This window comes from Leptonychotes weddellii, chromosome X (assembly GCF_054177405.1).
Source record: "Leptonychotes weddellii isolate Sample4059 chromosome X, ASM5417740v2, whole genome shotgun sequence".
NCBI lineage: Eukaryota > Metazoa > Chordata > Mammalia > Carnivora > Phocidae > Leptonychotes > Leptonychotes weddellii.
The window spans coordinates 70548141-70560849 of NC_138385.1; the positions used below are offsets into that span (position 1 = coordinate 70548141).

The 12709-nt window shown below is 46.6% G+C and overlaps 2 protein-coding genes across 8 annotated transcripts in view; one reads left to right on the forward strand and one right to left on the reverse strand.

Annotated features, from left to right (window-relative positions):
* Positions 1–9469, reverse strand: part of RBM10 (RNA binding motif protein 10) — a 28932-nt gene extending 19463 nt beyond the window's left edge. For 3 of the 7 annotated variants that reach the window (XM_031026836.2, XM_031026837.2, XM_006732157.3), the window contains exons 1-2: positions 9139–9468; positions 7021–7162 (exon numbers count right to left, since the gene is read on the reverse strand). In XM_031026836.2, coding sequence (XP_030882696.1) covers positions 7021–7162; positions 9139–9433 — 437 coding nt within the window. In that variant the 5' untranslated portion in view covers positions 9434–9468. Of the gene's footprint in view, positions 1–7020; positions 7163–9138 lie in introns of all 7 variants that reach the window. The other 4 variants (XM_031026839.2, XM_031026838.2, XM_081809331.1 and 1 more) reach the window with 3 other exon arrangements.
* Positions 9470–9744: 275 nt separating this feature from the next.
* Positions 9745–12224, forward strand: NDUFB11 (NADH:ubiquinone oxidoreductase subunit B11). Its single transcript, XM_006732166.3, has 3 exons — positions 9745–10194; positions 11707–11837; positions 12000–12224. The coding sequence occupies exons 1-3, from the start codon at positions 9991–9993 to the stop codon at positions 12124–12126; spliced, it is 462 nt and encodes a 153-aa protein (XP_006732229.1). The 5' UTR covers positions 9745–9990; the 3' UTR covers positions 12127–12224.
* The last annotated feature ends 485 nt before the right edge of the window (positions 12225–12709 follow it).

The following is a 12709-nucleotide window of genomic DNA, read 5'->3' on the forward strand; positions in this document are numbered from 1 at the left end:
TCGCAGAATGTACCTCAACTTGGGTTTGTCTGTTGTGTTTTTGTGATTAGAAGTTATGGTATTTTGGGGGAGAATACAAGAGAGGTGACTTGCCCTGCTGATCGCACTGTATAAGGGGGCCCATGATACCAACGTGACTTATCACTGCCGATGCTGACCTTGACCATGTGGTTGTGGTGGGGTATGCCAGGTTCCTCCACTATAGTTTCTCTTTTTCCCTTTCTACACTCTGTTCTTTAGAAGTGAGTCACTAAGATTAGCCCACACTCAGGAGGAGGAGAATTAAGCTCTACCTCCTGGTATGTGGAGTATCTACATATATTATTTGGAATTCTTCTGTAAGGAAGCTTTGTGATAGAACATTTCTAACACGACAGATCTGTAAAAGTCCAAATGTTTGGCAAGACGGTGTTGGTAAGGAAATAGGCACTTTTGTACTGCTGGTAGGAGTGAAAACGGGAACAGTCCCTTGTGGAGGGGAATTTGGCAATAGCTGGTAAAACTAAAAATCTACCCTGACCTCCAGTTTTCCTGGAAATTTAATATACTAATATACTTGCACACATACAAAAGCATCATTCAACAGCACTGTTTGTAACAGCAAAGGACAAGAAACAATTTAGAAGAGTCAGGAAAATTCTGTTTAAAAAAAAAGACTAATGAGGGGGAAAAGAACCTCACCAAATATTAAAACATATTATATATAAAGGTGGAACCATTGAAACACAAATGGGCAGATCAGTGAAAGTGAACAGAGTCCACACTACACAATAACACACATGGAAATTTAGAGTAACCCAAAGGTTGCAACTCAAATGAACAGGGCGAAAATGGATTAGTCAATAAACACCAGTTGCAATAACGGTCTGGCCCAGAGATCAGCAAACCACAGCCAGTGGACCCAATCCAGTCACCTAAATAAAGTTTTCTTGAACACGGCTATACCCATTCATTTACATATTGTCTGGGGCTGCTTTTAGCTGAGTAGTTGTGACAGAGATGGCGTGGTCTGCAGTGTCAAAAATACTTTCTGGTCCTTCACAGAAAAAGTTTAAGAAAATAAAAGTTGTTTATCTATCTCACTTCTTATACCAAGTAAATTCTAGATGAATAAAAAATTGAAATCCCTGAATAGAAACTGTAAAGACATTAGAAGGAAAACATAAGAAAAATGAATCACCCCAAGAACGGGGAAGGCCTTTCTAAGCAAGACGAAACCCTGAAGTCATTAAAAAAAAAAAAAGCCTGATAAATCTGGCTTTGTAAAAACTTAAAAATGGGTTAAAAAATACCATAAACAAATAAACATGTCATAAAGCAAGCATGGTAAAATGTTAATGGTAGAATCCAGTGGATGGGTATAGAGGTTATTCACTGTAAAATTCTTCCAACTTTGCAGTATGTTTGAAATTTCATAATAAAATACTGGAAAAACACCATAAAGGTCAAAGATAATTAACAAATGGAGAAAATAAAATGTTTCCAGACATCTGGTTGGTTTCCAATTTTTCATAATTGTTCATTCATTTATTCATTCAACAAGTATTAATGTAACATTTGCTATGTGTCAAGTACTGTTCTAGGTGCTGGGGATAACTGCTGTGAATAAAATGAAGTCCTTGTCCTTGTGAGCTTGGCTTGGAACCCAAATTATTTCTTTATGATAAATGCCTGGACAAGAAGTGGTTGGTATGAGTGACGTATTTTTAAGGGTTTTGTTTTGTTTGTTTGTTAGAGAAGGGGAGGGGGAGAGGGGGAGAAGGAGAGAGAGAATCTTAAGCAGCCTCCATGCGTGGCACAGAGCCCGACACAGACCTCGATCTCATGACCCTGAGATCATAACCTGAGCCGAAATAGAGTCAGATGCTTAACCGACTGAGCCACCCAGGCGCCCCTTAAGGTTTCTGATATGAGCAGTGTGTTTGCTTACCACAGTTATCCCTCAATAGGTGAACTCTAGTCCTCAGAATTTAAGAACCGAACAGTTGATAAATGTTCAGATGAAACCCTGAACTCTGACACTCAGCATCTAAACCAAATAAATTTTTTAAAGATTTACTTTAGAGAGAGCGAGCGAGCGAGCGCACAAGCACATATGAGCAGGGGGGAGGGGGAGGGGGAGAGGGAGAGAGAATCCTCAAGCAGACTCCCTGCTGAGCATGGAGTCTGAGGAGGAGCTTGATTCCAGGACCCCAAGATCATGACCTGAGCTGAAACCAAGAGTTGGCCACTTACCCGAGCCACCCAGGTGCCCCTAAACTAAATAAATTTGCATACTGAACTCTAGCTATTTAAACCTGGGAAGAGAACAGATTTGGACATTTGTAAAGGACAGTTTTCATTGGCCACAGAGCACTTTGACGAAATACCTTCCAAAGACAGACCCGGTTCATAATACATTTCCACAAATCTGGACTGAATCCTAATATGTGAGGACCTCTGCAAAATGAATATATTTCTGGAAAACATAAACTGCCAAAACTGGCAGAAGAACTAGACAAAACGATCATTACAAACCCAGGCCCTTTCGAAGCTCAGTTTTAACAAGCTTTCAAGGGACAGATAATTTTTATACAAGTTTCTCCAATAAAGAGAGAAATGGCAAAAGCTGCCCAAATCATGCCATGAGGCTATGGTGACTCAGTGTCAGATGGGTACTAGAAAAGGCAATCGTTAAGACCACTTTACTGAGGGACACAGATGCAAATATCCTAAATAATACAGTACCTAATCAAATGTAAGTGTTTTAAAAATGTACATATTAAATAATTTTTCTGCCAACAATCCATGAATAAGCATTAGGAAAACTCAAATTCAGAAGCATCTACAAAGCCAAGGACCTGTGCTCTTAAAACATACTGAGGCCACGGATGAAAAAGAAAGGCTTAGTAACTGTTCCTGAGTAAAGGGAACCAAAAATACAAAGTTGCTCCATACAGTGTAGTGTGTGATCCTGGACAGGATCCTAGATTAGGGAACCAATGCCATAAAGGACAAGGGATGACATAAAAATACAGACTTTTTAGAAGATAAAACTATTATAATAATGTTCAATTTCCTGATATTCAGAAGTGTACTATAGTTACGAAAGAGAGAGTCCTTGTTCTTAGGACATATATTCTGTCATGCTTAAGGGTCACGTCAGTCACTAACTGAAATGATACAGGAAAAAAAAGTTGCCTATATATAGATACCTAGATATGTATCTGCATCTCTATATATAGAGAGAGATGGGGGGAAGAAGGGGATGGTGAGGCATATAGGTAGGTAAAATAAATGTGGCAAAATGTTTCAGTTAGTGGTTCTGGGGAGAAGATATACAGGAGTTTACTGTACTTGCAACTTTTCTGAAAATTGGAAATGTTTTTCAAAATAAGAAGTTATAAACATACACACCATGATCAAGGAAGGTGTAACTCAACAATGGCAAGGATATAATTTAATGTGATTTGTGAAACTGATGGACAAAAGGAGAAAAAAAAGCACGTAATTATGAAGTTCGATTCTCATTTTTTTTTTAATGTTCATCAAACCCAACACTGATTTTTTTTTTTTAAAGATTTTATTTATTTATTTATTTGACAGAGATAGAGAGAGCACAAGCAGGGGGAACGGCAGGCAGAGGGAGAGGGAGAAGCAGGCCCTCTGCCGAGCGGGGAGCCGGATGCGAGGCTCAATCCCAGGACCCTGGGATCATGACCTGAACCGAAGGCAGACATTTAACCGACTGAGCCACCCAGGCACACCTGATTATTTTTTTTTTTTAAGATTTATTTATTTGAGAGAGCGAGCGAGCACGGGGGGAGAGGGAGAGAGAGAATCTCAAGCCGACTCCGTGCTAAGTGCAGACCCAATGCGGGACTCGATCCCAGGACCCTGAGATCATGACCTGAGCCGAAATCAAGAGTCGGATGCTTAACTGACTGAGCCACCCAGGTGCCCCCGATTCTCATTTCTGATCAATCTTGACAAACTAAGATTATTTTCTTGGTTTATGAAAGGCTACGTTCTAACAGCCTACAGCACACATCCAATTTGATGGCTAAGCAGACGGGGCTGCCTATCAGGCCGGGACTGACTGCTAATGTCTTGCAGATGTCCTTTATGAGACAGAAATGTCTCATCTATCTGCAGATGTCCTTTATGAGAAAGAAAATAAACTACATTGTTTAACCCATTATTCTTCAGATTTTCTGTTACAACCTGCCAAAATGAATCTTATTTTGTGCACCCAGCATCACTGACACGATCTAATATGGTACTAAAGTCCTAGACAACGTTATAAGTGAGGAAAAAGAAGTGACAGAATTTATTTGCATACAGCATGATCAATTACTTAGAAAGACTATCAGAATCAACAATGAATAATCAGAAATAACAAGACAGTACAGCAGGGGTAAGATAACTTAGAAAAAAATCAACAGCTTTCCTCTACCCCAGCAAACACAAGCTTGGAAAATATAAAAGAAAATAAGATGTCAATGAAAACTATTGAAGCACCTAGGAATTACACAAGACTTGTATTTTCATTTATTCAGATTTGAATGTCATTCATTCATTCATTCATTCATTTTAAAGTAGGGCTTGAACTCACGACCCTGAGATCAAGACCTGAGCTGAGATCAAGAGTCAGACGCTTAACTGACTGAGCCACAAAGACACCCCATAGATTTATTTTATTTTATTTATTTTTTAAGATTTTTATTTATTTATTTGAGAGAGTGAGAGGAAGCGTGAGCCAGGGCAAGGGGAGGCAGAGAGAGAGGGAGAAGCAGACTCCCCGATGAGCAGGGAGCCTGACGTGGGGCTCGATCCCAGGACCCTGAGATCATGACCTGAGCCGAAGGCAGACGCTAACCAACTGAGCCACCCAGGAGCCCCTTGTATGTCCTTTAGACGAACTTTAAAATATTCTCCATACAGGTCTTGGATGAGATCACCAATTAACAAAGATGACAGTTCTCCCCAAATTAATATATAAATTTGATGCAATCTTAATCAAAATTCTTGAATGTTTTTGAGGGACTTGATACATTTTTTATAGAAGTCCTGCAAATGGCTAAAATCAACTTTGATAAATAAGAGAGCAAAGTTGGAGCTAAGAGATTCTAATAAAGCCATAATAACAAAAGCAGTAAGGTTCTGGCATGAGAATTAAGCAAACAGACCAATGAAACAAATCAGATTACTCAAGACAGATCCACGTACATGAGGGAACTTGAAATGAGATGACGTACTACAAATCAATAAAGAAAGAATGGACTATTTAAAAGGTACTGGGAAAAATGCCTACTATGTGGAGGAACACAAAACCAGAACCTACCTTATACCATATTCAAAAGTGTACTCTTAAATGTTATTAAAGATCTGAACGTGAAAGGGAAAACTATAGAGTGAAAACAATCTTTGCGATCCAGAGGCAGGAACAGAGGTTTCTGAATGCACAGATTACAAGACAAAAAAGTGATGAATCTTACAGGTACCCATCCTGAGGGAATCATTAAGTAAAAGGCAACAGGCATACACCATGGCGTCCTTGGGACCAATTAGGAGCAAAGCACTAATATACACATGGCAATGGAGACAGATCTTAAAAATGCAGTGCTAATACAAAATTCAGGAACAGAATGAAAACTCTAGCACTCTGTCATTTGTATAAACTGAAAACAGGGACACTCAAAACAATGCTACATATTTTAGGATACCTTTCAAACCGGACAGAGCAGCTGCCTACAGCTATCGGAATTGGAAATAAAAAGGAAAAAAAAATATGGCAAGAGAAGGCCCTGCAGTGACCTATGACAGAAACCCACCTTGAACTGAGAAGGTATGATTTAACTCAAACCTCTGCACTTGAGGTCTTTTGAAAGCCGAAAGAAAGACAGTGGCTTTATTTGGTTATAAAGTCTGAAGGAAGTATGTCACCTACTCAAACTCAGAAACTGCCACAGAGCATTTCCAGAGAATACCACCCAAAACTTGAATGCTTTCAAAAGACATTTTTTTAAGAAGACTGAATAACACTAGATGATGACCCCATCTCAAATTTGGGCTCGCTCTTCAGAAAACATTTTTAGAGGGGGTGGTGGAAGAAGAAACCCTTTGTAAGACATTTTAAAAAATTATTTCCCCCCTGACTTTTTATAAATCTACTGACTCTTAACAGAGGCTTTCTGGGAGCATTAGGTCTACTTTCCTAGGCACTCTTAATATGTCAGGAATAGATCATCTGCATGAGAATCAACTGGAGTGATCCACCAGGATGGTGAGGGTTGGCCCAGGATCTCTGTATTTTACCAAGTGTCCCGACTGTTTCCTGTTCATACCAGTTTAAAAATAACCACACGGGAAAAAAAATAAAAAATAAAAATAACCATTCGAGAGTGTCCCATTCTAAGACAAGTATCCTGCCAGCTTCAGCCCACCTTGTCCTGAAGTCTCCCACTATCTGACCTGGCTTGCCCCATACTTATCCTGCACAAATGCCTGACTCTGAAAGGACCACTCCCATCCATCCCTCCAACCCAAAGCTATAGCCCACACCTCTCCCCTGAGAATCCACAGGCACTTACAACCCACCACCCACCTGCTACCCACCTCTGCCTCTCCTCCTGCAGTGGCTGTCCACACCTTGGTGGTGGTGAACATCTGAGTCACCCAAACTGGAAACCTGGGCCTCTGCCTCCATTCCTCCCTTTCTCTTGATCCTTTCCCAACTCCACAACCAACCATGGCACCTATCAAGCGGTTTCTTAGTCACCTGTAAACTGTGTGGTCTCCCTTGTGAGACACTGAGGCAGAAGGCTGCAGTCTTATCTGTCTCACTCAGCACTGCACTGCTAGAGCCTAGCACAGGTCCTGGCTCACAACAGGTGCCAAGTAAATGTCTGCTGAAAAGAAACCAATCATCTGCTGCACTGTTTCCTCTGCCCGGAAGTCCCCTCCTAGCACCTTCCTGGACCAATCCTTACACGGGGATAAGTCTAGGATGCCTGGTAGGGGTGGGAGTGGGTAACTCACCGTCTTTCATACTCCATGTCCTGATAGGGCCTGCGGGGGCTGCTGGGGCCCCTCCTCAGCCGCTGGCTCCGTTTCACTTCCCAGCCACCCCCGCTGCTGCCACCATGATCTGCCAGCCTGGGTGATGCCTCCTGCAGGGACTCTGGGGAGAGGAGAAGGAAGAAAGGGGTCAAGGCAGTTGGGGCCTCCTTGAGAAACCCTTGTTGTCAAGGCTCTCTGCTGTCCCTTAGCCCAAGGACATTACTTCCCAACTTCCTGGTGCTCCTGTGGACCAGAGTGGGAAGGCAGCCCCTACCTGGCCTGCTCCTTCCTTTCCCCACAAACATGAAGCTACAGCCCACAGCCCTAAAATAGCAAGGCCAGGGGCACCTGGCTGGCTCAGTCAGTAGAACATGCAACTCTGGATCTCGGGGTCATGAGTTCAAGCCCCACACTGGGCGTAGAGCTTACTTAAATAAAATAAAACAGAAACAGCAGGGCCTTCAGCAGAGAGGGAGCATCCTGCAGAGAGATCTGGTGGTACCACCTATTCTGTGATCAGGGCTCTGCCATCTGAGACTGGTAGACAAGTCTGAGCCTGGAGCTACCTGCCCAGGGGGTTCTCGGTGCTGGATGACTTGTCTAAGATCAGGCACATTAGGCACGGAAGCAAGACTTCACAGCGGGAGTTGTAGGCGCCCACCAGGCTCCTTCCATGGGGCCCCAGGTGCCATTTCATCCTCCCAACAAGAGGTTGGCTGCCCCCTACAAGACAGCAGAAGACCACGAAAGGCCTAGAGGGTAAAGGGGCTAACTTGGCAGTGAGACAGCTGACGTCTCCCTGGGCTCCGGGCCAACACAGCTTTGGCCCTCACTCTGCAACTGGCTCAGCCTCGAGCCCTGTCTCTTATGCGCCCTGTCTCTTATGCGGAGCCAGGTCCCAAGGTGGTTCTCTCCCCAGGGCTCTGGGTCCAACTTATTCAGAGGCAAAAGGAGCCCTTTTGAGGCTGTTCCCAACCCCTGTGCTGTTCTGCTAGGATGGAAGGGCAGTCACTTCACCCAACCCTCAGGGCTGCCATGAGAACTAAGTAAGTCCCCAGAGCCACGTGACCTGGCCAGGGGTCACCAAGAAGTATCCCAGAATCTTCAGGCCCCACCCTCTGAGCAGGAATCAGGCAAAGCTAGGCAGTAACAACACCTGCCCAACACTAGATTACCACCACACCTTTTCCTCCATGTATACACACAACCAATTTTCTCTTCCTCCTTAAGCCACAGGGAACCAGAGCTGCCTGCTCCCAGATGGATAAGAGTTAGAATCACAACCAGGGGCCCCAGTGGATGAGAGCCAGATACAAAACCCTCAGTAGACTCTGGCAAAGAGCTCAGAGTCACACACCGGTATCCACAACAGATAGGGACCAAAGTCACAGACATGCACCCCGAATAACTGTGGGCCAAAATCGCAAGACAGGAACAATGAATACAGGCCATAATCACACACTGAGGCCCTTTCAAAGGATGAGCGTCAGAGTCACAGATACGAACCCCTTCCCAAAGAAGGGGCAGTAAGTCATACACACATTCCTTGCGCTCCCTCCCCGCCTAGCAACTGGGTTGGTTAGGGCCAGTCCCAGGAAGACTCCCTATGGATAAGGACCCCTCCCCATGGATAAGGACCTGAGTTACAGCACAGACTGCAAGGATAAAGACCAGAGTCATAGAGACGTTCCCGTTGTTCCTCCTCCTCCTCCTCCTCCTCCCCCACCCAAGAATAAGGACCAGAGCCACAGAATGCTTCCCCATGGTTAGGTAAGTACCCAAGTCACACAGAGCAGATAGCACACCCCCTCCCCTATGGATAAAGACCTTGGCCCCTCCACGGATAAAGTTCGGTGTCGCAGACACAGTAAGCCACGGAAGCCCACTCCCATCGGTCTTTCCCTTCCCCCAACCCGCGTGCACCCATTCTGTGCCCCAATCGCGCACGCGCCTCCGCTCTCAAAAGGGGGGGGGAGACACCCCCTCCCGGGCTCAGGCCATGCACGCCATCCCTCGGTTCCGCGCGTAGCCCAGGCCCACGTCCCGTAGTCCGCCCTCGAGCCTCCTCTCCGCACCCGCCCACCCCTGGCCCCTTACCTCCGCCCCCACGACCAGCGGCGACGCTCACCTTCTCGGCCCGGGCTGTCAAGGGAGGGCTCCCGGACATCACCTCGGCGCGCCGCCACCTCCTCCAACTCTCCCAGCTCAGCGGAGCCGGCCCGCACCACCCCCAAGTCCGAGGCTGGAGGCAGAAGGGCGGAGGAGCGGGGAGGGGAGAAGCGCCAAGCGCGCTACCCTCCCCAGGAAACCCACTGCCGCCTACTCCCAGCCGGCCGCAATCACCAGCACAAAATGGCGACGACGAGAAGGGAGCCGGCGCTTCGACCACCATCCACCTACTAAGGGAGCGCGCTCTGGCCGGCCTCGTCTATTGGTCGCCGGCCGCCGACGGCCAGCCCTGGCCGGCTCTGATTGGCAAGCGTATGCCACCTCCCCACTCTCCTTCCAAACGCTCGCAAGTCGCGAAAAGGAGTAGCTATTGGCCAATCCGGCGAGGCCCGCTTTTTAGAAGCTTGGCTTCCTTCAAAGATGAAAGACAAACGGAAGCTCCGCCCCCTTTCCCAGAGGGCGAGGGAAATCTCCGTGCCATTGGCTGGGACCTGCATCCACCCAAATGTCAACGCTTTCTTATCAAGGAAATGAGCAGACCTATCAGCCAGAAATTCCTTAGCCTGACCGAGGTTAGGAAAGTGGTCGCCCCCGTGAGGCCATGACAGAGGGAAGGAAAGAGGGCTGCTCAGCGCTTCACTTCATTTGAAAACCAAATCCAGACTCGGGACCTATTTAGTGCAGCGGGGGCGGAGCGACAATTGTCGCGCTCGGGCCAACTGCAGCTGCGCGTAGTCGCATTTCCGTCCCCGCCCCTGAGAGCTAGCAGCACAATCTGTCATGGCGGGCGGGCTGTTAGGTTTGTGCGCTCGCCGCCTTTTGGCAGTAGCGGCGACGCGTTTCCCGGCAGCCCGTGTTCGCTGGGAATCCAGCTCGTCCAGGGCCGTGATCGCCCCGTCGGCTGTGGCTGGAAAGCGGACGCCGGAACCGACCGTACGCTGGCAGGAGGACCCAGATCCGGAGGACGAAAACCTCTATGAGAAGGTGAGAGGGAGTGGAAACGGGACGCCAGAAGGGTCAATCGGGGGCCGGCGGACCGGGCGCTGTAGAGGACGTTCTTAGGCGGCTGAGGATTGCGCTGCTGGTGAAATCCTCGAAGACTTGGGAACTTGGCCTAGCTTGATTTCCTTGTTTGTCCCCTAGTAATCTTCAGTTCAGGGCCAGGGGCGAGATTGGCTTTATTTTGCAGACAGGTATCAAAACCTGAAGTGGGCAATGCTCAGAACACGTTAGAAGCAATATAGTATAACGACAATAATACTAAACACCCATGTATAATAGTAATAATCTAAACACTCTACGTACGTTATCTTATCTAATCCTCGAAACAACCCTATTTTGAAGTAGGTACTGTTAGCATGCCTGTTCTACAGATGAGGAAACTGAAGCATAAAGATGTTAAGTGACTTGCCCAAACTCGCATAACTGAACGTGTCGCGGAATCAGGTCCTCTGTGCTGTGGTGATAGCAGAGACTCTGAAATCAGAATGCCATGGTTGGAATACAAGCACCCACAGTTATTCATCTTTGTGACCTTGGTCAAGTAGCTTAACTCCGTGGTTGCATCTTTGTAAAATGGGGAAAGTATGAGGACACCTTCTAGAAAATAAAATGCTACATCTGCCTCATGTAATTCAGTGAGTCAAAATGCTCAGAACGGCTGCCGGCACCTGGTATTCAGCATTAGAAGGTGTTAATCATTATTGCTACTTTCCGCTTCCCTGGGATATGCTGAAGTTTGTGTATGGCACACAGTAGGTTCTTCATCAGTACTGTCCTCTGGCTTGGATATATAGGATGCTTATTCATTTATCCGTTCATTTTGTAAATAAGGAGCCAGGACCTGCTGTATGCCAGGTGCGGTTCAGGGCCCTAGGGGTTCAGCAGTGTGGAAATCAGATAAAGCCCTTGCTCTCGTAGAGCTTATATGATAGTGGAGAACACAGAAGGTAAACATGTAAAATATTTGGAAACAGTAATATTGAGTATGTAATAAGATAATGTGATAGGACCTGGGGAGATGCTACCTTGGTAAACTAATAACTGCTAGAAAGAAAGTTAAGCAAGATAAGTGGATGGGGAGTGACTTTGGGGTAGGGGGTAATTTTGTTAGGTGAAACCATAGGAAATTGGCAATATTCAACCATCTTTAACCCATAAAAGTGGCAATTTCCTGTAGTTTAAGACAAGTAATGGATAAGGTGACTAGGGAATGCCTCCTAAGGGAAGTGATTATGAAGCCAACACTTTGAGTGAGGAGACAGATCTAGCCATGACAAGATCTGGGGGAAAGGCTTTCCAGGCAGAGGGAACAGTAAGTGCAAAGGCCCTGTGGTAGCAAGGAGGTTGACAACTCCTAAGACTAGAAAGAAGAATTAAAGGAGAGAGGAGAGATTGGTCTGAGGTGAAATTGGAGACCAACTTATGCAGTGCCAGCATAAGGCTTTTGTGGAGCCACAGGAAGCCCTCACTGACCTCTTCTTCTTCTTGCCACAGAACCCAGACTCCCACGGTTATGACAAGGACCCTGTTGTGGACGTCTGGAACATGCGGGTCGTCTTTTTCTTTGGCTTCTCCATTGTCTTGGTCCTTGGCAGCACCTTTGTAGCTTATCTGCCTGATTACAGGTGCATGGGGGGTGTCCAAGAGAGTGGAATGGGTGGGGGTGGAGGTTGAAGGGGACTGTGCCAGGCATCCTGTTCTTTGTGCCAGTGGGGATTGGGGAGATAAGATGGGGATTGGTGTCCAGTGAGGCTCCCTCATGTCTACTCCCGTGCTGCTGCCTCCAGAATGCAGGAGTGGGCCCGCCGAGAGGCTGAGAGGCTTGTTAAATTCCGAGAGGCCAATGGCCTCCCCATCATGGAATCCAACTACTTTGACCCCAGCAAGATCCAGCTGCCGGAGGATGAGGACTGACCCGTTGCCGAGCAGGGCTCAAGAAACATCACCTTCTCCACCGCCTGCCTGTCATTCTGCCCTTTCTTCAGAGCACCTAATTAAAGGGACTAAAAGTCTGACTGGCTGGTGTTGGTTTTGTTGTGGCGGGGGGATGTGGGAATGGGGGTGTCAGGTCTTAAAAGGCCACTGCAGCCTTTTCTCGGTGTTCTGGTTATCTGTTGCTGGGTAACAAACACCCTAAGACTTAGTGGCTGAAGATGACAATTTAGTATTACCTTTCATGGTCCTGTGGTCGACTGGGCTTAGCTAGGTGGCTCTTCTCGGGACCTCAGGTGGTTGCAGTCAGATGGTGGCAGGGGGGCTGGAGGCATCTTTAACTGGGATGGACATCCAAGGTGGCTTCTTCATTCGCGTGTCTGGCACTTCAGTCTTCTTCCATGTGGCATCTCTCTCCAGCAGAATAGTCCGGGCTTCTTACAGGGTGGCTCAGGGCTCCTCTGGATGGGGGTTTGGCATATAGGAAGAAATCAATGGCAACCATCTTAGAAGGGCCGGGACGACTGGGGATTGAGGGTGGTGTGTCAGAGCAGGGCTTTTCTAT